The sequence below is a fragment of the Phascolarctos cinereus genome, unplaced genomic scaffold (assembly GCF_003287225.1).
Source record: "Phascolarctos cinereus isolate Bilbo 61053 unplaced genomic scaffold, phaCin_HiC Scaffold_726;HRSCAF=1367, whole genome shotgun sequence".
NCBI classification, from domain to species: Eukaryota; Metazoa; Chordata; class Mammalia; order Diprotodontia; family Phascolarctidae; genus Phascolarctos; species Phascolarctos cinereus.
This window is the reverse complement of record NW_027556098.1, coordinates 4,912,217-4,939,949: the sequence shown is the minus strand read 5'-3', so window position 1 is coordinate 4,939,949 and position 27,733 is coordinate 4,912,217. Positions and strand designations below refer to the sequence as shown.

Genomic DNA, 27,733 nt, shown 5'->3' with positions numbered 1-27,733 from the left:
CACAGAGCCTTAGGTCCCATATCTCCTCTGTAGGTAGCCCTGAGAGACTTGTTCACAGCGCATGAGGAGAGAGGGAATTCCTCTTTTTTAAAAATGTGGCTAAATCTCTGAGCAGCAGACTGCATTTTAGCTAAAAACCAAATTGCTCCAGGAAGTGAGTGGATCAAAAGAAGTTACTCAGATACCCTATGGATCACACTGAAATGTAGACAATGCATTAAGAAAAGGTGGATACCCAAGAAAGAGAAAAAAGGAAAAAGAACATGAAGAGGCATGTGCACTAATGGGTGTATAACTCTGAAGTTTTCCCCCAGCTGTCCAAGGACTGACACATTCAGGAGCTATACCTTCAAAGGCAGAGGGGGTACAAATGAAAAAAACCATTTTAAATCTGCTCCTGAAAGTCATCTTCATGGATGCTAATCCTGTATGATTCACTAGAGGAAAAGATGATGCTTGGGTTAGATTAGAATCTTCACACACACACACACACACACACACACACACACACACACACACACACAAAGACAATATTTAACATTTTTTTTCTTTTAATTTTGAGTTCCAAATTCTTTTCCTCCTCCCTGAGACAGTAAGCAATTTGATATAGGTTACATATGTGCAGTTAGATTAGAATCTTCCAGGGGAAGTGTTCACAATTAAATTACCACTCCCTTTCCTTAGGGCCTATAATTCTTAGAAACTTGCACAGGGCATCTTGAGGTGGTAGTGACCTCTAGTGGTTCATACTATGTATAAATTCCTTGCCTTACATCCTCACCTCTACAAGTGTGGAAGGAAGAAAACGGAGACAGAACCTTGTATTATACAAAAATAGTCAAAAAAAACCAAATTCCCACATTTTTGGATATAGCTAAATGTGTTTCTTATTCTGTCCATTATCTCTTTGCCACGAGGTGGACAGTGTTATTCATCAGTCTTTTGGAATCCAGGTTGATCCAATTTAGTTGATCAGCATTCTTAAGTTTTTCAAAATTGTTTTACAACACTGATGTTTATTTATAATGCATAATATAATTAATATAATATAAATAATAATTACATGTAATTTATAATATAAATTGTTCATCTGGTTTTGCTTACTGCATTCTGCATCAGTTCATACAAGTCTTCCCAGTTCCCTCTAAAATTGTCCCTTTGATCATTTCTTACAGCAAATAGTATTCCATTATGTTCATATAGTGTAATATGCTCAGCCATTCCACAATTTTGAGGTACCCCCTTAGTTTTCAGCTTTGCCATTACAAAAATATTTTTGTACTCATAAGGTCTTCTATTTCTTTGACCTTTTGGGGAAGTGGGGGGAGGAGATGTATAGACTTAGTAGTGGTACTATTGAGTCAAAGGAATGTATTATTTAGTAATTCTTTGGGCACATTTACAAATTGCTTTCCAAAATGGTTGGACCAATTCACAGTTTCACCAACAATACATCAATGGCCCTGTTTTCCTGCAGCACCTCCATATTTATCATTTTCTTTCTTCCTTTCTTTCTTTCTTTCTTTCTTTCTTTCTTTCTTTCTTTCTTTCTTTCTTTCTTTCTTTCTTCCTTCCTTCCTTCCTTCCTTCCTTCCTTTCTTCCTTCCTTTCTTTCTTTTTCTTTCTTTCATCAGCTTTGCCATATCTGACGGATGTGAGGTAGAACCTCAAAGTTACCTTAATTTGCATTTAAAGTCAAGTCAACAAGTATTTATTAAGCACTTACTATGTGCCAAGAACTATGGTAAGCATTGAAGATACAAAGAAAGGCAAAAAAATAAAAATAAAAATACCTGTTTTCAAGGAGTTCACAGTATAATTAATGGGGGAGACAAAGTACAAACAACTCTGTATAAACAAGATACATACAAGATAAACTGAAGACAATCTCAGAGGATAGGCACTAATATTAAGGAAGACTGGGAAAGATATCTAGCATTTCTCTACTATTCGTGATTTGAAGCACTTTTTTTCATATGGGTATATATAATTCAGGTTTCTTTCCTTGAACACTGCCTATTAATATTCTTAGACCATTTATCAGTCAGGGAATGGTTCTTATTCTTATGAATTTGAATCTTTTCCTTAGATATTGTGGATATAAGATCTTTGCTTGAAAAGCTTGGTGCAAAGATATCCCCCCCCCACCAGGTAACTTTCTCTTCTGATCTTAGCTGGATGTTTGTGCTAAGCAATTTTTAATTTTAGAAGATCAAAATGTCTGTTTTATCTTCTGTGATCCTCTACCCCTTGTTTGGTCATGAACTCTTGCCTTGTGGATAGATCTGAATGGTAATTTCTTCCATTTCTCTGATTTGTCAGTAATAGGACTTTTTATAGCCAAGTTGTGTATTCATTTGGAGCTTATCATAGCATAAGGAATGAGCTGGTGGGACTACACCTAATTTCTGCCATATCACTGTCCAGTTTTTTCAGCTATTCTTATGAAGTCTTTACCCAGTAGCTAAGCTCTTCAGGTTTTTTCAAACACTAAGTTACCAGGCACATTGCTTTTGTGCGTTATGTACCTAATCTGTTCCACCAATCAGTGGACTAGCTAACCTATAGGGCCCCTTCCAACTCCAAGTTCTTATGATTCTAAAATGATGAGTTCTCAAGCTTACTGTGGCACGAGGCAGTTGTCTACGTGAGACACAGCAATGCTCACGCCTAAAAGGTCTTTAAATTCCTGCAAAATCGCTGTCTGATACCACTCCATTGAAAGGAATGCCTTTTTTTCCCCAAAAGAACCTAGAAGTTTGAAAATCTGACATTGCCACGGGTGAGAGAAGAAATAAGCCTAGATTGTTCAGGGAGGGAGCAGAAATCAATTATAGCGGATAGACTTCACAACAGACACTGCAAAAGCAAAGGTGGAAAAAAATCAATCGTGTCAAATCAATGAGTATTTAGACATGTGAAGTTACCACAGTTATCTTTGTAGTACCACAGTTATCTTTGTAGGCATCTCCCATCAATACATGGGCAGTCTCATTCACTTCACTGAGGCTGACCACAGCTCTTAGATTGAACCCTTTTCTTTTCATAAAATGACATAATGCCTAAAACTTCGTTGTTTCTCTCTGGTGGCACAATTATTGCTTATCACATGTGCTACATGAAGGCACGGGCCATTGATCAGGTACGTGAGCCCTTCAGACTTAACAAATTTACCAGAGGGAGGCAGCATCTAAGTAGTGAAAAAACAAAACCCCAAACTATTATCATTCTTTGCTTCAAGTAGCAGACCAGAGGCTGGGAAGGGAACTTGCAAGGGCATCTAATCCAACCCCTTCAGTTTATAGAGAGCACACTTGGGTTAAATAAGCAAAGGGACTTGTCCAAGGTCACATAGGTAAGAAGAAAAAGGGCTGGAACTCAGACTGAGATGCTGGGACCTCAAATCAAAGACTCATTCCACTAGACCACAAGATACGGATTAGGTCAAGAAGATGCAAAGTTCATCAACCACTGGTGATCTGAGATAAAAATGAAATAGTCTCTACCCTCAAGGAATTTATAATCTATCCATCAAACAATTGCACATACAAACAGATACGATATATATAAAGGATTAATATAATTTCAGGGAGGGAGACACTAAGAGCTGTGAGGATCGATTAGGATTTGGGAGGGAAAACTTCCATCCAGACTACCCAATGTCTCAGGGATTCTAGGTGACTCAGTTTCCTCATCTGTAAAATGACCTGAAGAAGGAAATGGCAAACCACTCCAATATCTTTGTCAAAAAAACAAACAAACAAACAAACGGAGTCACAAAGAGTCAGATACAACTGCAAGAACTAAACAACAACAAGGGATGCTAAGACCTGAAGATGAGGAGAGACTACATTACAGGAAGGGGAAAGAGCCAGTGAAAAGTCATGGAAACAAGAGATGGAATGTTGTTTGGCAGCAAGGGGCCAGCTGGGCTGAACCACAGACTAATGCATAAAAAATCTGAAATGAAATTACAAAGACCTTTACATGCTAAACAGGAGAGTCTGTATTTGATTCTAGAGGCAAGAAGGAACCACAAGACCTTTTAAGCAAGAAAGTAATATGGTCAGACCAATACTTTAGAAGTATCACTTTGGCAATTGTGTGGAGGATGGAATGGAGAGGAGAGAGATTGAAGGCACCAAAACCAAGTAGGAGGCTAATTTAGAAACTCTCTGAGGACAGCTAGGTGGTGCAGTGGATAGAGTACTGGCCCTAAAGTCAGGAGGTCCTGAGTTCAAATGTTAGCCTCAGACATATAACTTTCACTAGTTAAGTGACTCTGGGCAAGTCACTTAACCCCAATTGCTTCGCAAAAAAAAAAAAAAAAGAATCTCTTCAAATATCAGTTCATGTCTACATATCACCTTAAGGTTTGTGAACATTTTACTAACAAGAAACCTATGAGCTAGGTAGTATAGCTGGAGCAAGTGAGTGAGGCATTTGCCTTAGGCATGGAAAGCTGAGGTGTTAATAAAAAAAATTAAATGTGTATTTACAGTTTTAAGCATAGCATGGCATTTAAGACATAGGAGTACATTTTCATATTCTTGCTTTGCATACAAAATTAGCTACTTATAAGGCTGGTAAGTAGTGCAAGTATTGTTTACAGGTGAGGAAATTGTCACTTAGAGAAGTTAATTCACTTGTTCAAGATCACACAGATAATAAGGTTAGTTGGAAATTTTTTAAGTGCCTACTGTGTGCCAGGTGGGGGAAGCTAGGTGGTGTTGTGGATAGGGCACTGGACTTGGAATTAGGAAAACTCATCTTCCTGAGTTCAAATCCCACCCCAGACAGGTACTAGCTGTGCTACTCTGGGCAAGTTACTTAACCCTTGTTTGCTTCAGTTTCTTCATCTGTAAAATGAGCTGGATAAGGAAATAAGAAACCACTTTAATATCTTTGCCAAGAAAAACCCAAGTGGGGTCACAAAGAATCGGACATGACTGAACAACCTATGTGCCAGGTACTGTGATAAACACTGGAGATATGAAGAAAGGGAAAAACAAAAGAAAACACAACAAAGAAACAAAAAATAGTCCCTGTTCTCCAGAAGGTTCATAGTTATTGGAGAAGACAACATGAAAACAACTATGTGCAAACAAGATATACACAGAAAAACATGGAGATAATCGACAAAGGGGAGGCAGTAAGATTAAATGGATCAGGAAAGGCTTCATGTGGAAGGTTGGATTGAGAGATGGAGAGAGATATAAGGAGGAGGATGTGGGACAGCCAGAGAAGATGCCCAGAGGTGGGGGATGGAATATCTTGTCCAAGAAACAGAAAAGAGATCAGTGTCACCAGAAGACTGAAAAAGGAGGGGGCTAAGTTGTAAGGGGCTTTAGAACAAGATTCAAACTTAGGTCCCCTGACTCTAAAGCCATAGTTGTTTCCACTGTATGACATAGCAAAGAATAACTAGCTTTTCTCCATTTTGACTGAGATAAGAACCATAGAAACTGCTGAATTGCAGCTATAATGGGTGTAGATTAGACATAAAATGTTTTTGTTGTTCAGTTATGTCCAACTCTTCATGGCCCCATTTGGAGTTTTCTTGACAAGAGTACTGAAGTGGTTTGCCATTTCCTTCTCCAGCTTATTTTACAGATGAGGAAACTGAGGCAAACAGGGTTAAGTGATTTGCCCAGGATCACACAGCTAGTTAAGTATCTGAATCCAGATTTGAACTCAGGAAAGAGTCTTCCTGACTCCAGGTCCAGTACTCTATCCACTATTGCCACCTAGCTGACCATATAGACATAAAATAGTTTTGGGGAATTGGAAAGATGTAGTCTCCTGTCAAGGAGATTTTTTTAGAAACTCAATACATTCTTTCCTGCACTGGAAAATTTGGATGTGATCTTCCTGGAAGGGGGGGCATATATTAAGTAGTCTTTTAGACTCAGATCCTTCTAATTCTATGATTAATGAATTTATGAGAAGGGTATGAAGATTTTGATTGTAAAGTACTCAAATGTTTTGTGCCAATGAAAAGCCAGGTGCCTTGGTATAATCAAATTAATTTTGATAGTAATTGGCTTCCATTTAAATGGAACTTTCCTCCTGAGCTAAAGTCCCAATAAAAAAACAATTTCTCACCAAAATTTCCATACCAGGTGAGGACTGGAGGGTGGGAAGGGATGGAGAGTCTGTGATAGTATTTTGTCATCTAGAAACATTAGAAGTTTGCATGGGCTCTGCCAACTGGTTAATGAATCTAGTTGTTTTATTTTTCTTAAGAATGCATGTCCTATGATAACTTTAGTGGCACATTTGGCTTCAACTATCAACAAATATTTTAAAATATATAACTTAGACAAGTGTAAATAAATACAAGGTGAGGAGACAGAGCTCACCATTTTTTCTGAAATGGAAACTGCAGCAGACTACCTGTAATTACTTAATCCTTGACAACTGATGAACAAGTGCGGGGATGCTGGTGTTCATTAGCTGTCTGGATTCTGAGCAGCTGTGAGTGGAAAAATGATTAGCCTTGACCATGAAAGGAGGATAAACAGAAGAAAGAGGCAGCAGGCAAGATAAGGCCATGTAAAGCCACATCTGAAGCCTGCTGTATTACTGAGCAAATCAGACTGAAGCGGGGGAAGAAAAAAAAAGTGTCAGGGACACCGTAACCTAGAGACAACTCCAAAGTTTTTGTTCACGAATGGAAATTTCCAGAGCTTGTTTTATGAACTAATCATTTTGCAACAGACTTCTCATATCCTCCTTGGAGCACCTCCTCCCCCTCTGTTTTCTTATCTCACTGGGGTTGCTTTTAATGAGCTATGTGACAATACCCCCATCTGCTGGCTACCTGGACATAGTTGAACAGACTGAGAAGAATGGTAACTTTCTTAGGAGCAACTTGGATTTGACTCAAACGATGTTTTTAAAATCTTTTCCTATGGTTAGCCTATGAATGCAGTGGAATCACACAAAGTCCATGAATTTAATATACATTATTTTTTATATATACACACTGTTGTGTACTCAAGAAGCTTTAAAAACTCTCTCCCCTGAGCACAGAGGTAGAGGACAACTAAGGGAGAATGTTGATGTATTATCACATGCATTATTGCTCTAGGTGGGAATTTTTTAAGTTTTTCTTTTTTTGCAGAGAATGTTCAACTAAAAGAAGAAGGATATTTCTAGAAATGGAAAGGTGACAAAAGATAAAAACATATTTGTAAAAAAAGAAGGAAAAAAAAAAGGAAGCACAGTACCCAGTCAGGGCCAGTTCTGACCACGTCAGTCTGGGAGGAGACCCAGGCTGGTGAACAGTGAATTGCCCAGTGTGGGAGGAGACAGAGATGCTCTCAAATCAGTTACAACAGCAAGCAAAGGATATAAATTTGGAGGCAGATCACCCAGTATAAATAGTGCCAGACTTGGAATCAGGCAACCCAGGTTCTAGTACTGGCTCCACACCTAGAGTCACATGCCTTTGCTCAAATCATTTCAATTCTCTGAGTCTGTTTCTGCCCACCTGCGATTTCACAGAACCTTGGTCTGACTTCTTGTCTTGTAGTATTTTGGTGAGAGACAATAATATAAAGGGGAGAGGCTTTGGGATCTCCCCGTCTGAGGCCAACATGTAGCCCATAAATATGGATGGCCCTCTCAGTTCTTTGCCTCAGAATTTGTTCTCTTGTTTTATATTAAAAAGACTGGAGGCAACCAGCCTTGTGAGTTTCAAATGGCCAGGAGAGTGAGCCACCAGGAGGTCCATGAGTGGAGTACCCCTATAATCTTGACATGGCAATATAGCCAGCCTAGATCTGACACAGTAAGCCCAGAGAGTATTCATTATACATTTAATCTTTCTGTTACATGACAACCCTTTAACTGTTTGGTGAATGGGCCTGGAGTCAGGAAGATTCATCTCCCAGAGTTCAAATCTGGACTCAGACACTTACTAGGTATGTGACCCTGGGCAAGTCACTTAATGCTGTTTGCCTCAGTTTCCTCACCTGTAAAATGAGCTGGAGAAGGTAATGGCAAAGCACTTCAGCATCCTTGCCAAGAAAACCCCAAAAAGAGTCACAAAGAGTTAGACACAATTGAAAACCACTCAATAGCATCACATCCCCAGGAAATCTCTAGTCTATATATGCTCAGTTCCTTGAATCCACCATTCTAAGGAAAGGCTTCCAGTCTTTCATAATCCTTATCTGGACAAGCTTAAGTTTATACATGTCCTTCCTAAAATATGGCATCAAGAATCTAATGCAGCATTCCAGATAGTGCTGTAATTATGGCAGAGCACATAGAGTTCATGATTTCCCTTGTGCTTCTTTTGATGAAGCCAAACATTTTATTGGCCTTTTTGGTTTCCAGGGAAGGCAGTTGACTCAAAATGAGTTTTCAGCCACTAAAACCAAAGGGATTTTTCTCATATGACCTGTTTTCTAGGCAGTCTTCTCAATTGCCCATCAAAATTGTTTGTGCCATCAGCATTTTGTTCTTCGGAGCACTCCAACCTTTTCTCAACAACTTTCCATGTAGATTTCTAGATTATGAGATCCTCCTGTGCCTATTCTTTCTCTGCACTCCCAGAAATCCACTCTCCTCACATCTAGACTATACGTTAGATATTCTTTCCTGCGCTGGAAATTTTATATTTACCCTTCCTCAAGGAGGTGGTTCAGAAAGGAGTGGGGGTGGGGAGGAATTAGGAGGAGATAGATGTTAAATGGCCTCCTGAGTACTGCCACATTATTCTAGGAAATTAATAAAACAGAAAGTGATGAAGATCTTTATCCAGTTGGCCTTGGACTCAGGAAGACATGGGCTCATGTCCCACTTCTCATATGTGTGATCTTATGAAAATTCAACTCTCAATGCCCTGGGCAACTCTCTGATTATAACTTTCTGAGCAGCTGAAGATTTCCCTCCATCAATGAAATTACGGATTTGAACCTAGAAACCTTATCACAAACTCTAAAACAAAGCAGTCACTTCCTCCCAAAGCTCCCATCATTTCTATTTTGACAATGAGTTTTTCCTCATTGGTCAGAATCAGGTCCAGAAAAGCAATTCCCTCCATCACTTGTTCCCTTTTTGAAGAATGAAATGCTCATTAAGGCAAGCTATGGATGCATTAGTTGCTCTTCTTTCAACTAAGAGAGTTCCAGGGAACATCTGGATAGTTAAAGTATACCAATCGCTTTTCAATCCAATACTTTAGTTTTTAAAACCATACTCCTATGCCAGGTTGTGATTTGTTTCCCAAATGTATCATCAACTTTCTTTTCTGCTGGGTGGTTTTCACTAGAATGAACTCCTATTATACCCCTGCTTTTCTTCCTTCCTTGAATGAAAGGAAGTGAATGGGATACATGATCACTATGCAAATGCTTTCTACAATGCTTGCCCCCCTGGTTCATGGTTATCCTCACAGGAAGACATATTGCTGATAAACTATGCTATTCTCCTATCCTCTTTAACTACCCTGCTCTTTTTGAACAAAATATTCTCTTCCATAGCCATAGTCCAGTTATATGTCACATCCCACCAAGTCTCTGAGATATCTAAGATTTAATTTACCTCCTTCCATTAAGATCTCTGGCATACCTTAGATTTTATCTATATTTTGCTCATTTTATGTACTGACATTTGACGTCACGTGTTTTATTACTTCTATTCTTAGAAATGACCTCCAATTAAATGTTTGGTCTTCTCCACTGATATTTTTCTTCCCATATCATACTGCGCAATTGCTGGCCTTCACTTCCAGTTTAAAGCCTTCTTGATCAGAATTCCAGACCTCCAGATAAATATAGTTTTATTGTCCCTCATTAGCAGCACTCAATCTCTCATGAGAAAAAAATCTATCACTCTTACATCTTAAGGCACAGCCTATAAATAAAAATCCAGTTCTCAGATACTATCTTTGTCATCAGGTACTCACTTCCCTACTTCAGTTTTCTATTATGAAAACGGAGATGCTAGATGGTACAATGGGTAGAGTGTTGAGCCTGGAGTCAGAAAGACTCATTTCCCTGTGTTCAAATTTAGCATCAGACACTTACTAGGTGTGTGACCCTAGGCAAGTCACTTTTTGCCTCAGTTTCTCATTTTACAGATGGAGATGGAAATAGCAGACACTCCAGTACCTTTGGTAAGAAAACCCCAAATGGGGTTATGAAGAGTTGGACGTGACTGAACAACAAAATTTTGAAGCCCTCATCTTTTCAAGATAAAAACCTCACTTTTGCCTTTAAACTATTGATTTTTTTTAATCAGGACTTCACAATTCTTAATTGTTAAGGCCCTTTTAACTCTTTACATACTATGGCTCTTTAAATTCTTCAAATACTTAAATACTATCTGGCCAGGTAGCCAGTTATCTAAGTTTGATTTCCTGTATGATAGAGTTGAAATAAAGGTAGCCCATTTGCAAATAGTTCACAAAGGCTGAAGAGGTCAAGAGTGAGAAAGGAATCAGCTCAAAGTACAATGATGGCAGGTTTTCAGATGCCAGCTTATGATAGGGATGAGACAAGGTGGACTAGTTCAAAGTATTATAAAGATATGGTACTGCTTTCAAAATACTAGCAACCGATATTTACTGTACACTTCAATGTTTGCAAAGCATTCTACTTTTGTCACCTCACTTGATCTCCACAATAACCCTGTGAGATAGGTGCTATTATCATCCCCATTTTACAGGTCAGCAAACTGAGGGTGAGAAAGGTTGGCACCACAGTTAGTAAGTATAGGAGGCTGGACTCAAACCCAGTGCTTCCTTCCTGGCTTCAAGTCCAATACTCTCTCCACTCATTCTGCTACCTAGCTGCCATTCTGTAATGAAGGTCAGACACAATGATGCTTGATATTTTTATATTACAGGCCAATTTTACAGGGCTGCAGTGAATCGACTGAATGAGGATCACTCAAAGAAATGCCAGTGGAAAAAAAAAAACTACAATTTATCAATTCTTAGAGCCACATCTCTTTAAATGACACTCTTGGGCAAAATAAAGGCATGAAGTGAGGGTGCTGGGCAAAGTCAGAGCTGGAGATAATGAATTTTCAGATCCTTCCTGTGTTTCACAAAGGGCAAGTTCAAAGAGCAAATGACTTGCTTAACAAAAGATACATCATTCCCAATGGCTTCTGCCTTCACTGTGTAGGCATGGGAGGCAACTGAATCAATGGATCAATCAATCATCCTACCCCACACCTTAGCCATGATGCCTCCATCAGGTCCATACATTCACTGCATCAATCACTCAAAAGTGTGAACTAGGCTTGAACAAAGACTCCACACCTCTGTGAATCAATCCATGGAGGGCATTTCAATTAGGAGGGTTGAAGGACTTGGTCATGTCCTACAGAACACAAGTAAAACCAAGGAGCTAGCTGAGCATCTGGTACCTTAGAGCTGAAGACTTTTGGCCAAACCCCTGGGAAGCAATCACTTGGGCAAAGGAGAAGAGCATTGGCCCCTTCCTCAGTCTTGGCCTTAGTCTTCTCTCTACTCTTACTTGTTGATTTGAGAAAGAAGGAACTTTTGAACTTCAAAAGATCAAAGAGTTTAGACTTTCCATTAGCATCCCAACAGCATCCCTGTGGAGAGCAGTGACTGAGAAGTCAAGGATAGGCTGGGTGTGATGAGGAAAGAGTAAGAAGAGAAGAAGCATTTACCAAGCACCTACCATATGCCTGGCACTTGGCTAAGTACTTCATAAATATTATCTATTGGATTCTCACCACAACCCTGGGAGGTAAATGCTATTATTTCCCATTTTACAGTTGAGAAAACTGAGGCAGAAACAGATTGACTTGCCCAGAGTCACACAGATAGGAAATATGTGACGCTGGATTTGAACTCAAGCCTTCCTGACTCCAGGGCCAGAGCTCTATCCACTGAGTCACTTTTCTGCCTAAGAAAGACCTAAGAAAAGCTCAATAGCTGAGAAGCTACACCATACTTAATGGGAACATCTTAAAACTCCAATAAAAAATGACCCTCAGGAACTGCAAATTACCCTTTTGCCACATGTATCATCTAGCCATAAGCCTTTCCCTGGGACACTATACATACTTACTGTAGAATGTGTCAGACTTGGGAGGGGAATGTTTTTGTATCAATTCTTCAGCAGCCAATATCGTTGTTATTCATCCTTCATTTTCAGAGAGGACCAATGACATCATGGGATAATGCTCCTGAACTGGATTTAAGTGAGGCGGAGTTGCACAAAGTTGTCAGCCTCACTCTCTTTTCCAGAGTCATCAAAGTCCAATGGCAGCGCACAAGTCAAGATGACCAGCTGTGGCCCAGGATGCAGTGGATGACCTCGGCATCTTCAATGTCTGACCAAGCTCTGAGTGCTCCACAGTGCCTGCTTCAGTCACCTTCATGGGCTATTAGAACAAATTGTTCTCATCCACCCATTCTGCAGGAGAAAGTCTTCACATGCTTGGGTAAGACATCCCCCTAACTCACTGACAGGTTTGAGCCATGTTGGTTACTCTCAACCTGGTTTAGCCCATCTGCTGGGATGGTTTACTGCATGCTACGGCTTCTTGGAGCCACAGGTGAGAGTGGAGTGCCAGGTAGAAAGCCAAGATGGATGAGCAACCCCTCAAAGCAGAGGTGTTAGTCCTCCCTGAACACACCAAACACCCCTGTTCTTATCATACTACCTTAGTAAATACTCATTTCTAAAAGTCTGGCTAACTTATTGGTGTCAACTGATAATCACAGGGGAGGTCCATCGGTGGGGACTTGTGACAGCATCAAAAAGACCCCCTCCACCTCTCAGAGCTGCCCCTAGAACCTAGAAGGGAGACACTGCGGCTGTAATGTCTGCAGATCTGGCCTGCTGGTGCCAGCGGAGGACATGGGTTACAGGAGTCTACAATATCTGGACTCAGTCCAACATGGTAAACTCTATGTGTTATTTACTTGGCCATCCTTCTCCCTCCTCCAATAGTAAAGGACTACATCTTTTCTAATCAACTGATGGCTTCAATTCAAACAACAGAATCATGAATGCATAGTTGTTGTGACTTGTAGTCAAGGGGAAGGGGCCCTGATACCTTGGTATCAGGGTGTCATGGTACTGTGGAGAAAATATTGGTCTGGAGTCAGGAGACTTGGATTTGAGTCTTGGCCTGTATTTATCATCTTTGCGACCTTAGGCAAGCCATTTCTCTGGGACTGCTTGCTCAACTGTAAAATCTACTTCAGTCAGAGCTGGTTGTTAAATACTACTTTCTCTGTCTACCTCATGGAATAGTTTTCAGGAAAAAGACTTTGCAAATCTTAAACCGTCTACCAAAATGCAAGCTATGCTACTACTACTACTACTACTACCACTACCACCACCACCACCTACAACAATAATAAGGATAAGCAGCTAAGGGGCACAGGGGATAGAGCAGGTCTGGAGTCAAGAAGGCTCATTTTCCTGAGTTCATATCTGGCCTCAGACACTTATTAGCTGTAGGACCCTAGCCAAGTCACAAAGCTCTGCTTGCCTTGGTTTCCTTATCTTGTCAAATGATCTGGAGAAGGAAATGGCAAGCCACTCCAGCATCTTTGCCAAGAAAACTCAAAATGGGGTCTTGAAGAGTCAGATATGACTGAAAAATGACTAAACAACAACAAATAAAAATAAAACAAGTAGTACATACCACATAAGGCCATCATAAAAGTCAAATGAGTTAATGTAATCAACACAATGTAATGTAAATAATCTTCCAGCTCCATTTAAAACCACAAACTAAGTTTAGTCTTGCATAATTCTCACACAAATCTAGCTCATGTCTTCACCCAGGATTTCTCATAAAAATAACAGGATTTAGCTTATGCCTGGGCTCCACAAAGAAAGGAAAGGCTCTTCAGCAACTATATGCAAACATTCAGGTTAATGGAACATATAGACCAGTCTTTACTTAACCAGACCCTTCCTCCCCCCAAAAAACCCATAAAACAAAAACAACCCACCAAGGACTTGCACCCATCTTTAAGCAGTCAAGGGAACTCTCTTTTCCCTCCAGGAAATCCCATGTCCCAGAAGGACCAATAAAATCCTTCAGATTTATCACCAATGATGTGCTGAAGACAGTTGGAACCAGCTCACAAAAAGCAATTGTTAAATTTTCAATGTGAGCACAGACATCTTGGAATTCTACAGGCAAACTCTATAAATGAGGGCTTGATTTATTATTCTTTTGGCTATATACATAGTCTTTTAAAAGTGATGGATAAAATGTTAATAATGCAGATTAAACTTAAAGGTGTGTCATGCATACATTCCCTACCACCACCACCATCAGAGAGCTGGTTGTTAAATATCTATCAGCACATCCATGTAATACAATACCACCCAAGGTTTTCCCTAACCCTTAAGGGGGAAACACTTCAGCACTGAGAGCCAGTCAAGCCCTCTCCCCTAGACTAGCACAGGCCTTGGTACACTTCCCAAATTGTGGCTCTACCTAGCTCCAGTTTCTAGTTGGTCCAAGAACCTCTCCTTCTGCTTGATCTTCTTCACCTGGGGCTAGCTCAAAACAATACTTGGTTTCCTAGAGGGGCGGCCTGGATGTGTGTGTGGTCCTCCCTCCAGGGAACCAAATCTATGTCTGTGTGCAGCCCCTCTGCCCTGTGTGTCCCCAATCTCCAGTCTCCAGCCCCTCCTAAAACTCTTAAAAGCCGAACTTTAAAGTTGTAGCTCAAATTAACTCATTGAGAATCATTCGCCATCATCAGCATGGTCTCAAAGACAAAACAAATACTCAGGCAGTAACCTGCTCTGAAACCTAAAGGTTGACTGAGTCCCATACCACTGCTTAGACCCCACAGCTATCTGGTCACCCTTTCCAGGACAAAGAGAAAATTCAAACAGAATCCCTTCCTAACCAAAAAGAAACCGTGCTGTCCAACATAATCCAACTTTATTCTGGAAATACAAGGCACAAAAACAACAATGCCACTAGTCAGCCCCACAGTGTTCTTCTTCTTCTTCTTCTTCTTCTTCTTTTTTTTTAAAGAAGGATGATTTTAATATGCTAGTGTGTTGGCCTCTTATTTATGGAAACAAGAACAGGTTTAGATGTGTAAGAGAAATCGTTTCAGCTCCTCGGGAAGAAGTAGTTCGCTTATTCTATGATGCTGTTTGATTCCAAAGCACTTCCTAATGCGTAGTCGGCAAATCTGCATCAAAGACAGAGGCCCTGGAGAAAGAGGCCACAAGATAAGTTATACACCTGTTTTCACGGACCTAAGATTCGTTTCTGTAAAGCACAGAACAGGTTACAGTTTAACGTTAAAGTATAACCAACCCAAACACATCCTACGTTGATTTTATTTTTTAAGAGGAATTTTCAGATTACTTTATCTTCCCATTTTCCAGGTTCAACCAATCCACAGAACCCCTTAGGTTTTGTTTTAGAAAGGGAAGAGAGAAGACAGTTTAAAGCTCGACCTTCCTCACAATTTTAAAGAGACTAATCTATGAATTACTCAGCTCACAAAATAAGTTTCCAATAAAAAAAGCAATTTAAACTGATTAAAAAAAAAACCTGAAAGGAAAAAAGCTCATTGAATTGAGCATAATCAGCTTTATAACTTGGAGTTACAACTGAATAGATAATTTTAAGATCTCTAAGTATAACATGTTAGTAAAATGAATGGAATCTATTTATACCCAGTAACAATTATATGTTCTAAAATATTTAAGAATTGTTATACGCAACTTCAGCACAAAGTGGAGACTGTACTTTTATAATCCTTTCAACACTCTGGGGTAGAAGGATGGGAGATTCTACTTGGAATTAGAGTAACAATTCCTTCTGAGTCATAAAAGAAACAACCCAGACACCCCAGGGAACTCTCCCAAGGATGGTCTGATGGGCCCTAGCTCTTTTACCAAATCACCACTAAAAGGTTTATAAAGTGCTCTCTTCCAGATAGCTCCAAGAGATGGGCAAGTATCATTCTCTCCACTTTGAACTTACAAAATAATTGTACCCATAAATCAAAGGAAGAATTGGGGTTTCAGTTGTTCCATGAGCCCCCCATTCAGAAAAGGCCTCTGCAGTTTGCTGTTCAAAAAACTTAGGTGGTAGAATTGTAAGTCCTCACGATAATAGGTCATAGTATCACTGGAACCTCAGAGGCCATTAAATCCAACCTCCCTCATTTAACAGGTGAGGAAACTGGGGCCCGGGGAAGGGAAGTTACTTGCCCAGGGCTACACAGGGTGGTGTCAGAAGTAGAATTTTAAATTAGGCCCCTGGACTCCTGAGTCAGTGCTCTTTCCTCTATAGCACAATGTATTCAAAGAATATATTAACGAAGTACAGAAAGTACCCACTATTATCCTTTAATGCCAGGCAGCATTCAGAGGTTTCTTCTATACCATTTTGTGGAGGGTGACTCCTTCTTCACACTTTTTCTGTCCCACTAACAAACATTTCTCTAAAAGCTTACGGGGGGGGGGGGGAAGAGAATGGCCTTGAAAAGCAGCAGGTTATCATCCAAAGAAGACAAATTTGGAAGGAAGGAGGAAAAAAATCCAAGTTCTGTGAAGCCCATATACAGGAAGATAGTTGCCCTCTCCTAACATGGCTGGATTTCACTTAATTTATTCCCTGTCATCCACACAGCTGAGAGTGGGTGGTAATTTAATTAATTTCTTTTCCCCCCAGGTGCAGAGGAACAGATGGCCTGAAGAAAATATGACGGAGGTGACACTCAGGGACAGAAATTGCCATGTTAAACCAGTGGGCATGACTTTCAGCAATGCTTGGCACAACCTCCTTGTGTGGTTCCAGCCAACTGAGAAATCACCTCATTGGAACTCACTCCAACAAAGGGATTTGAGACACACACACCAAAAAAAAGATAAAAAGATTCTGTTCAGCAGCAAATGATCTTTTTATGAACCAATGGAACTGCTACAGATCTTGTCACCATTCAAAATGAGACTACCAAGGACCATGAGCTTATTTATACATAAACAGGAGGGGGAAAGGACTCACAGAAGCCTTGGAGCCTACCAGGAAAGTCAGTGTTTTTGTTTTGCTTTTTGCTTTTTTAATGCACACAGCACCTCTCCTCCCCAAACCTTTCAGTCAGTCACAGGTGGGTATAGCACATTTCATTAGGGTATACCTCCAGGGAATTTTTTTTTAAGGTGAACATTTATTGGATCTGCTTAATCATAAAGGATATTATTTTAATTCTCACCATGCTCAAAAACCTAAAATAACTTTTAATTAATAGCTCCATTTTACTTTAAAAATAAACACTTAAAAATGAGATACAAAATACCTACTTTTGAGATATTAGGTGATGCCCGGACACAGCCAGCACACCCCCATATGCATACCTATCCTTTTACTGTGGATTTAATTAGTATTTTATGAAAAGGTAAAGTGATATTGCCCAATCTTGGCCCCATTTTGATTATAAAGAGGTAAGAGGGTAAGACTGTTTGGAGATATTATTCCCCTGCACTGTATGAACTCAGATTGCCATTGGCATTGCCCTCATTATGACCCTTTAATAAGTATAGCTAAGGACAGAGAGGACGAGTAATCAAACACAGGTGGCTCTGAAACATGACCATCCCACACCTGGCTACTCCATTCCCCAGAGGCAGATCACTGAGGAGACTGGCAAAGTGGAAAGTCCCTTGAAATGGAAGCCAGAAGCCAGGGTTCAAGTCCTTACAGTTGTTACTATCAGTATGACCTTGAGGAAATCACATTAATCCCCTAACTGAGGCTCACTTTCCTCATCTCTAAAACTGGGATCAGAATATCACCTCACATAGAATATTAATTCCTAGAGTGGCAGTGCCTTGTAAGATGCTATAGAAATGTGAGCTATTAATATAGGTACCTAAGATCTAAGAGGTAGGTGGCATGGTATGGAGAACAAACATCTAAACTTCGGGCCAGAAGACATAGGATTAAAAGCTGGCTCTAACCCTTGTTAGCTATGCAGCAAGCCACAAATAAAACATGTTCTGAGCCTGCCTGTCTCACTTTACTCATCTGTAAAACAGGGATGAAAACAGTACCTACCTCTCAGGATTGTGGTGAGGATAAAATCAGATAATATCTGCAAAGTGTTTTGCAAGTTTTAAATTTAAACATCTACAGAAATATTATTATTATTATTATTATTATTATTATTATTATTATTATTTCTAAGCCTTCCTGAGACATAGCTTGGGAATACTGTAAAAAATCATAGCTGAGAGGGTGCAAAAGCAAGAAACAGGGTCTGCCAACCTCCATGAAATGCCACAGGTGGCTTTTGCCAGGATGCTAAATATGGCCCCTGTGCCCACAGGCTGGCAAACTGTTCCCATTTTCTAAGCACTTCTGGGAAACTTCAGAAATTTCACGTACCCCATGGCCCAGTTGGGATTGACAATACCTATCAGAGCAAAATCTCTTCATTCATTTAGTTTCCTCTTCCATGCACCATTCACCTTCTAAAAAGACCCTAAGTAGAGCCAATCCCATGCAGAGGACAAACAGGTAATGCTCTAGATAGTATTATTTGAAAAGTCCAGAATAGCCTTGCCCAAGGCCATCTTTCCTACTACCTTGCCTAAGTTCCCACAATCAAAATTACTCCTTTAGTTTATGGCACTGTTTCCAGAAAGAGCCTTCTAAATCTAAGAGGTGACTAAATAAATAGATATCTAATGCCTAAAAATGGACACAGATTTTAATTTTAAGGGTAGTATAAAACTGACTATGCTATAGTTGGATTTAAAAAACCTGGAGTTGCAGGGATGATATTCGTTCTGCTAAGTTATGGTACATGAATATGAGGAGCAGCTAGGTGGTGCAATGGCTAGAGAGCCAGGCCTGGGAGTCCAGAAGACCTGAATGCAAATGTAGCTTCAGGCACTTCCCAGCTATATGACCCTGAACAAGTCACTTAACCCTGTTTGCTTCAGTTCCTCATCTATAAAATGAGCAGGAGAAAGAAATGGCAAATCACTCCAGTATCTTTGCCAACAAAACCCCAAATGGGGTTATGAAGCGTTGGACACAACTGAACAAAAACAAAAACAAGAACAAAAACAAGAACTATCAAGATGTAAGAAATAAAGATGATTTCATATGCAAAAAAACCGTATATGAACAGATGAAGAGTGAAGTAAAGCATAACTAGAAGAATAAATTATACTATACATCAATATTACATAAATGAACGATTTTGAGGACTTTTATAAACTGGTGAAGAATAAAATGAGCAGAACCAGGAAAATAATGTATACAATATAATACCGTAAAAATAAACAACTTTGAAAGCGAATTCTATCAAAACACTGATCATTCAAGATTTCAGAGGACTGATGATGAGACATTTTATCTATAACAGAGACATGATGGATTTAGGAGGCAGAGTGAGATATATATTTTTGCATATAACCATTGAAGGAATTTGTTTTGCTTGATTATATACATTTATCACAAGGAATTTGTTTTTTCCCCCAGTAGTGTGGAGGAGAGGAAAAAATAGATTCCTGTTCATTAAAAAAATAGATGGAGGGGGAGGCTACAGATGTGGAATGTCACCTGCACTTTCAGATGAAGCCACTCTATTAGTTTTACTTAATTGTTTTGCTTTGCTATAAGAGAAGTCTCATGGAGTAGATGTAATCTGCAAATGAAATGTAAAAACAAAACACATCAATAATTATTTAAAAGAAGAAACAAAGCTATAAGGTTTAAAAGTGACTCAAAAAGCAAAAAAAAAAAATCTGTTTTCACAAAGAAATGCTCTGCCTGGGCCCAGGACAGTTTCAGGCCTTTACTTACTCCACCAAAACTCCATATACAGCTAATTCCAGCAAACCTACTAAAAACAGACCATGACCTCAGCCTCATGGTCTCCCCCAAGGAATTCCCACGAAAAGATGGAGATCATGGAAGAAATTCTGACCTATTGTGAAGTTTCAAGGTGCCTTGGTTGGATGGAACTTCTCTATATTTCAGCTCCTTACCCTCAGTTTAGCTGTTTCAGAACACAACAGCTTTCCATTTGGATCTAGTTGGACACAGCTGACCCCTACTATTAAGGGGTCAATCCACTGTTCCTATTTCCCCCTCCTCAGAGGATCTCAAGGTGGAAAGAGACTTCTGAAGCCAGCCGTTTCGATCTACGCCCTTTTCTACAACATCTCCAGACAAAAAAAAAAAAAAGAAAGAAAGAAAAAGCAGTCATCCAGACTCCACTGGAAGAGCCTGTAGCAGATGGGGAATTTGTAGGAAAGTTCATTACATAAAGACAGAGTTCACAGAGTGTCTCTGTCTGTCTGTCTGTCTCTCTTTCTCTCTCTGGAACTCTCTGATTTCTCCTTAACGTGTTGTACCATTGTACTCAAGTGCTGAACCATTGGCAGCACCTATTAGGCAATGTCCAATTGCTGATTTCCAGACAAAGAACTCAAACTCATGTGTAAAGCACTGTTCTGGGTTAGCTCACAGAGGCTTCTACCCAGAACAAACCCATATTCCTGGCAGCTCCCCCTCCAGCCGGCCTACTACAGAGGGATGTTATCAGAGCCTCCACCTGCTATTAGAAGCATTACTTTCCCCTTACGTATCTTTTCTACTACTTTAATAAAGTTCTTTTTACTCTATCTCGTGGTTCACATTGCCCTGTGATCCCTGAACTTAGGACTTTCCGAGTCAATAAATGGGAAAATGAGCCTCCTATACTACTACTTCTGGAGGCAGTTCATTCTACTTTTGGATAGGTCTAATTGATTAAAAAAAAAAAAAGAAAAGAAAAAAAAGGTTTTTTTCTTTACTTTGAGCCAAAATCTTTCTTTAATTTCTATTATATACAATACTAGGAATGACAGGTGAAAATTATAGGGAAAGAAATATTTTGGCTTGATGTAAGAAAAAAATTATCTAATAATTAGAACCTAACTTAAGTTAAAAGTACAGCTAGGTGGTACAGTTGATAGAGTACAGGGCCTAACGTCAGAAGGACTCATCTTCCTGAGTTCAAATCTGGCTTCAGACACTTACTGTAACTGTGACTCTAGGCAAGTCACTTATCCCTATTTGCCTTAGTTTTTCATCTATAAAATGAGCTGGAGGGAGCAGCTAGGTGGCACAGTGAATAAAGCTCTGGCCTTGGAGTCAGGAGGACCTGAGTTCAAATCCAGTCTCAGACACTTAACACTTACTAGCTGTGTGACCTTGGGCAAGTCACTTAACCCCCACTGCCTCACCAAAAAAAAAAAAAAGGCAAAAAAATAAAATAAAATGAGCTAGAGAAGGAAATGGCAAACCACTCCAGTATCTTTGCCAAGAAAACCCCAAATTGAGTCACAGAGAATCGGATACAGCTGAAACAAATGAACAATAACTATACACATACATACATATGTATGTGTATATGTGTATTTTTATGCAGATGTATATGTATGTACATGTATATATGGTATGAAATATACATATACATTAGGTATACGCGTACATATGTATACACGTACACATGTATATGTATATATATGTACATTCACTGAATTGTATACTAATTACATTTGTAAAGGCAAAACTAGGTGTTGCAAGAAGTAGATTAAAAAATTAATAAGTAGGTTTCAACACCCTACTGACAGAATATGACAAATGCAAAAAAACAATAAAAATTAAGTTATAAACTTGAACAGTGTTGAAGAAACAAGATTTAATAGCCATACGAAGAGGACTTAATGAGAATAAAGCAAGCATTTTACCAGGAGAAAAATAATTAGTACACTATGAACTCAATAGCACAAATCAGTTGGTCTATTGGACTTGTTAATTGGAACCCTGTAAAGGAGGGGTTCTTAACCTAAGTACTATGAAATTTCTTTTGAAAAATATTTTAATAACTCTTTCAATATAATTGGTTTCCTTTGTAAATCTATGCATTTTAGGTATTTAAAAACATTTTTTGAGGAGTCCACAGGTGTGACCAGGGTATCCAAGAAGGCCATGAAACAAAAAACAAAAAAAAACAAAAAAAGGTTAAGAACCCCTTCTGTAGAGCACAGCTTTGAGGGAACAGGATGCAAAACAAGCAAGATTTGCTAATGCAGAACTGAGTAGAGTGTTAAAATGGTGAGACCCACAGCAGCCAAGAGACAATGATTAGGCACCAGTACCTATGGAGAATGGACAGAAGAGAGTGACAAAAGGGAAAAAAGAAAGGCATTGAAAAGAGAGATGGAGGGAAAGAGGAAAATGCTGAAGAAACTCAGGCCCTTTTACAATTCTGTCTGTGGTTAAACTTGATACTCGACTTCTGGCAAGAGAAATGACTGTGTGCTAGATGTTGAAATGGCATTATTAGGTCAGGGTCATCCTGAGTAATAACAGTCCTTTCCCACTGGGCTTCTTAGAATTCACTTCAGTTCCTAGAATACACTATAGGTCACGAGAGCATTGGGAAAGTGGAAATTGAGCCCCGATCCCCTGCCTTTTAAAGCTACGTATATGCTCTCTCAGGCATTATCTACACACCAGACCAGAAGATGCCGCAACCCTATACCTAAATTTCCAATATTCTTAGGCCTTTAGGGGTAGAGGGTGTGTAGTTATTTGAGAGGCTGATTCAAATAACAATAGCTCAACTTTTTGTAGGCATACAACATAAACCTGCAAAGTATTACTCCCATTTTACAGGAAACTGAGATTCAGAGAGATATTTAATTTTGTATTTAATTATTTTAATAGGCCCAAAGTCATAGAGCAAGTAAGAGTTCAGAAGTAAAGAGTCAAATGCAGGTCTCCTGACTTCAGCAAATCATTAATAATTTCGGCCTTAGTTTCCTCATAAGTAAAATGCAGGGTTTGGATTCGATGAGCTTTCAAAGTTCTTTCTAGCTCTGAATATTCAAGTCTATGAATAACTCCAAGTGCTCTCTCAACGATTTCACTATACCACCCTGTCCCTATATATTGTCACCTGACAGTCTATTACCCAGAATTCTATTAAGCTAATGTGTGTACATAATTATTGTCCATAATGAAGAGAGCAGGCTAACGTGGGTTTTGTCCTAAGCACCAGTATGTGGGAGCACATGATTATTCCCCCACCCATAACCAAGGAGAACCAGTCGCCCCCTCTCACAGCCACCCTAAGGCCATCATACCCTTAGGGTCTCCATTGTACCACCTGGCCGGGGGACCCAGTCCATGCAGAATGCCCAGGCTCAGTGTAAGTATGGGGAGGCATGGAATCACCAGTAACCTGAACATGAATTCAGGTTAATATTTAAATCAGTTATACTTTCACCTCCCCAAGAGGTATGATGAACAGTCTTCTATAGAAACAAAAGGATTTCCTCTCAGTATATACAGCACAGAAGCTTCTAAGCAGATTAGGACCTAGACTGGAACAAAGCAGGAGGAGCACCTTCTTTCTGGGAGAATACTTGTGCTAGGGTGCTATTCGGGGGCACCAAATCCACTGGCCGTTTGCCTTCCGCATTCTTTGAGTGTGGCTCTGCTCCAAAGTCTATCAGCAAATGAACCAGGTCCGAACTGGAGTTCCTAGCTGCCACGTGAAGAGGAGAATCCAGCTCTTTGCCTTGATTAGCATTTGCTCCTAAACAATTACAACAAGGAGAGAGTAAAAAAAAATCTATATTATTCATGGACCAGGTTGCAACTGCAAAATTCCTTTCCAATTACTGGTCCCTGACTTCCCTGAGCAAACTGCGGCTACTCTCTCCAGAGGACAGGTTCAAATTTGTTGCTGAAAGGGGATGGGACTTGGTCTGAAAAACCTTTAGTTTATTATGTGAATCAATGTGCAGCTTCGGTTAATTTCCAAATGAGATGATAATCTCACACCTCTGCCACCCTGCAGATCAAACACTTTAGATCCTTAAACACTTGGATGGTCCTGTGATGTGCACCCTCTACATTATGTCCTTCTATTCTGAACAATTCCTATAAACACTCCAAGAGGATGCCCCCAGGCTGACAGCTTTCTCTCCTGGTTAGTGTAGTATCATAGGTTAACAATGTGCCATTTGGGCTACTTATCTATGGTCTCCCATTCTCATGACATGACTGGCCATCTTGTTTTCCAGCAAGTCAGGTCCTTGATGAAGGCAGGCAATGCATTACAGTGGAAGGACCCATGGTCCTAGAATCGGATAATCTGGGTCTGAACCCTGGCTGTGATGCTTACTATCAATATGTCCAATAATTCTTTGGGCCTTTGAAAATGAATGGGCTGGACTGGATGAGGCAGCATGGCTTAGGAGATAACTACTGAACTTAGAATCAGAAAGACTGGGATTTGACTCCAACTCTTAATAGCTGTATGTCCATGGACAAGTCATTCAGCCCCTTTGGATTTCAGTTTTACAATAAGGGAATTAGACTCAATGACCTCTAAGGTCCCTTCCAACTCTAAAACTATGATTCTATGATCTCTAAGACAAACTTCTCTGGGAAAGTTACCATCATTAATATCTTGCAGCCTATTTAAATGTATCTTTCTTCAGCGCTTTGGGCAATGAACAACTTTGATCATTCTAGAATTCTGATGTCACATAAGTCATAGGTATTGCTTGGGCTTTTGCAGCAGTAAGCAGGTTAGGATAAACAAAAATGCTATGCAATTTCTGAAATGCATAACAGCGTAGTCTCTTTCCCTACTCAAATCTGTGCTCCTCTCATTGTCTCCCTTCACTGTCTATTCAAGGTGCAGGTATATGGATAGATTAACTCTAAGTCATCCATCTGAATGTCATAATTTAATCAACGTACACTGATTACTTTCTCTGTTGGATACTTACAGATAGTAATACTCAGTAGGGTCACTTATGAAAGTTATCCCCACAATTGTATGTTTTATGAGAAAATACTAATAATACACATAATTTTTATCATTCTCCTACATAATGTCTTGCAAATTAGCTTATATTCTAAAGTGGTATTGCCCTCCTCTGACATGTCTCTCCACTTGGCAAAGGGGTCAAGTAAATGTTGGCTAAGACAGTTTCTGAGCCCTTCTTTTAGTTAATAAAATTTCATGAAAAACCTACTACATGCCAGGCACTGTGCTAAGGGCAGAGGATACAGAAAGAGGCAAAAGACAGTTCCTACCCTCAAGGAGATTACATCCTAATAGGGAAGACAACAAGCATACAAATAAGGATAAAGAGGAAATAATTAACAGAGAAAGGACACTAGAATTAAGAAGGATTGGGAAAGGCTTCCTATGAAAAGTGGGATTTTAGTTGGTACTTGAAGGAAGTCAGTAAGCAAAGGTTAAAAAGGACAGCATTCAAGGTATGGGGCCAAGCCAGAGAAAATGCCCAGAGCCACAAGATACAGGGTCTTATTCATAGAACAGTCAGGAGGCCAATGTCATTGGACTGAAGAATACATGGTAGAGAGTAAGGTATTAGATGGCAAGCTAGGGACGACGATGTCCTGAAGGTCTTTGAAGGTCAAACAGAGCATTCTGTGTTTGATTCAGGTTATAAAATTTTTGTATCTGTTCAGTTATTCTAAGAAAGTGATAATTTCTATAAATTCTATCCATTTCTCATATTTTGCTCACTTAAACAGGTAGGACTGGACTTGCTAGAATTGCATATATTGTCTTCTAATTTCTATCCTTCTTTTCTAATCGGATGTTTACTTTGATCTTCTCTATAAACAGTTGACCTCACTTCATGCAACAGTTACTGTGAAATGATTCTTTTATATAAAACTATTAATATCCTACCAATAAAATTATGATCAAATTCATTCACGGTAATGCTCTCCTGAGCGCATCACTCAATTCTCATTTCAAAGAAAGTAATCAAGAGGTACAGATATGAAATTTCTAAGTACTCTCTACAAGGCATTCTCTTTCATTTCTTTCTTGACCCTGAATCCTATTTTCCCACAGTTTTCATAGTCCTCCCTTTTGTTGACTTCACATTAAAGTCATTGAGTATCAAGGTGTCTGTTGGCTAAAGTTTGGAGGATGTTCCCTGCTCTTCACAGAATTCCCTGGCTTCTCTTTTAAAATAAATGTTGGTACATATTGTAATTGTCTTCATAGACATCATACCCACTGGAAATATTGCAAAAGGAGAGAAGTGAGTGCCTCGTGATATGATGTTTATTGCTATCTTTGGCTGTAAAATGAAACCGACTCTTCCAGATCTTTGATTTGGCCCTCTAAAGAGACACTGGGAGCCATTCTTCCTATCTCTTTCTTTCCTATATCTTCTTGTCTAATTTACCACAATTCGGATGCCATTCAGTTCCCCCAGTAGCATGTTAACTCACTGATTCATTGAGAACAAGTGAAATAAAGCCCATAAATACTTTGAAACCCCAAAGTTTCATGTTCATATTTAATCTTAATGAAACACAAATGTAGTGCCAGAATAAGAGTATATAGTGATATTTCCTTCAATATCAGACAGTGTAATCACAACTTTACCAGGTCACTTTGGAGATTAACAATTGAAGTCAGGTGGTGGTAGTGGTGATGGTAGTAGTAGTAGTTGTAGTAGTAGTAGTAGTAGTAGTAGTAGTAGTAGTAGTGGTGGTGGTGGCTGCATTGTGGTAGTGGGTGGCAGTAGTACTAGTAGTGGTGGTAGTAGTAGTAATAGCAGTAATGGTAGTAGTACTGGTGGTAGTGGTAGCAGTAATAGTAGTGATGGTGGTGGTGGCAAGAAGAGAGGAAGAATAGCGTATAGTGGTTAGAGTAGTGGTAGTGGCAGCAGTAGTAGTAGTGATAGTAGTAGTATTGTGATAGTGGTGGTAGTAGTAGTAGTAGTAGTAGTAGTAGTAGTAGTAGTAGTAATAACAGTGGTGGTGGTAGTGGTAGCAGTTTCAGTAGTAGGATTAGTAGTGGTGATGATGGTGGTGGCAGCAGTAGTAGCAACAGTAGCAATGGTGGTGGTGGTCGTTATCTCATGGCAGTAATAGTAGAAGTAACAGTTGTCATGGTGGTGGAAATAGTAGCAGTAGTGCTGGTGGTGGTAGTAGTGATGGTGGTAAGCAATAGTAATGGCAGTAGTAATGATAGTGGTGATAGTATATTAGTAATATTAGTAATGCTAGTAGTGGTGGTGGTGGTGGTGGTGGTAGTAGTAGTAACTTGCATTTATACATTTATAAAGAGTTTTAGGATTTGCAAAGTACTTCCCTCACAACAACCTTGTATGATAGGTACTATAATTATCCCCATTTTATAGATGAGGAAACTAGGGCTCTGAGAGTGACCTGCCTCTGATCACAAAGCTAGTGTGAGAGGCAGCAGTCACACTCAGGTCTCCTAAATCCACACCCAGCACTATATATACAATGTCACTTCCAGGGTACTGAGTGATTCTGAGAATTTTGAGGGATTTTCTAAGTTGGGGCGGCCAATACTAAAATCAAATAGAAGGTTCAGAAGAATTCCCATTGAAAGGAAGGTGGATTTTTGGCATTATCTGACTCCATGCCACCGAACCGCTGAATCCACATCCCAACTCCTAGACATTCCACTGGAGTCTTGTGACTTTAAATAATCTATTACCCAAAGCGTGGATGGAGAGAAAAAAATGGGCTTTCTCAAATTAACATTAGAATTAGAGGCTGAACCTATATTTCACTGGTTATAGAAAACTCCTCTTACTCATGCACATCCATAACTACTCTGAAATTTGTAGTTTTGGAGATGTAACCTAGAAAACTGAAGAGTTAAGTGACCAGCTCAGGGCCACATGAC

The 27,733-nt window shown here is 39.6% G+C and overlaps 1 protein-coding gene across 3 annotated transcripts in view; it reads right to left on the bottom strand.

Moving 5' to 3' along the window:
• Positions 1-14,899: 14,899 nt before the first annotated feature.
• Positions 14,900-27,733, bottom strand: part of ASB11 (ankyrin repeat and SOCS box containing 11) — a 115,786-nt gene continuing 102,952 nt past the window's right edge. For all 3 annotated transcript variants that reach the window (XM_078146098.1, XM_021007502.2, XM_021007503.1), the window contains 2 exons: positions 23,411-23,602; positions 14,900-15,195 (listed from right to left, as the gene is read on the bottom strand). In XM_078146098.1, coding sequence (XP_078002224.1) covers positions 15,071-15,195; positions 23,411-23,602 — 317 coding nt within the window. In that variant the 3' untranslated portion in view covers positions 14,900-15,070. The remainder of the gene's footprint in view (positions 15,196-23,410; positions 23,603-27,733) is intronic.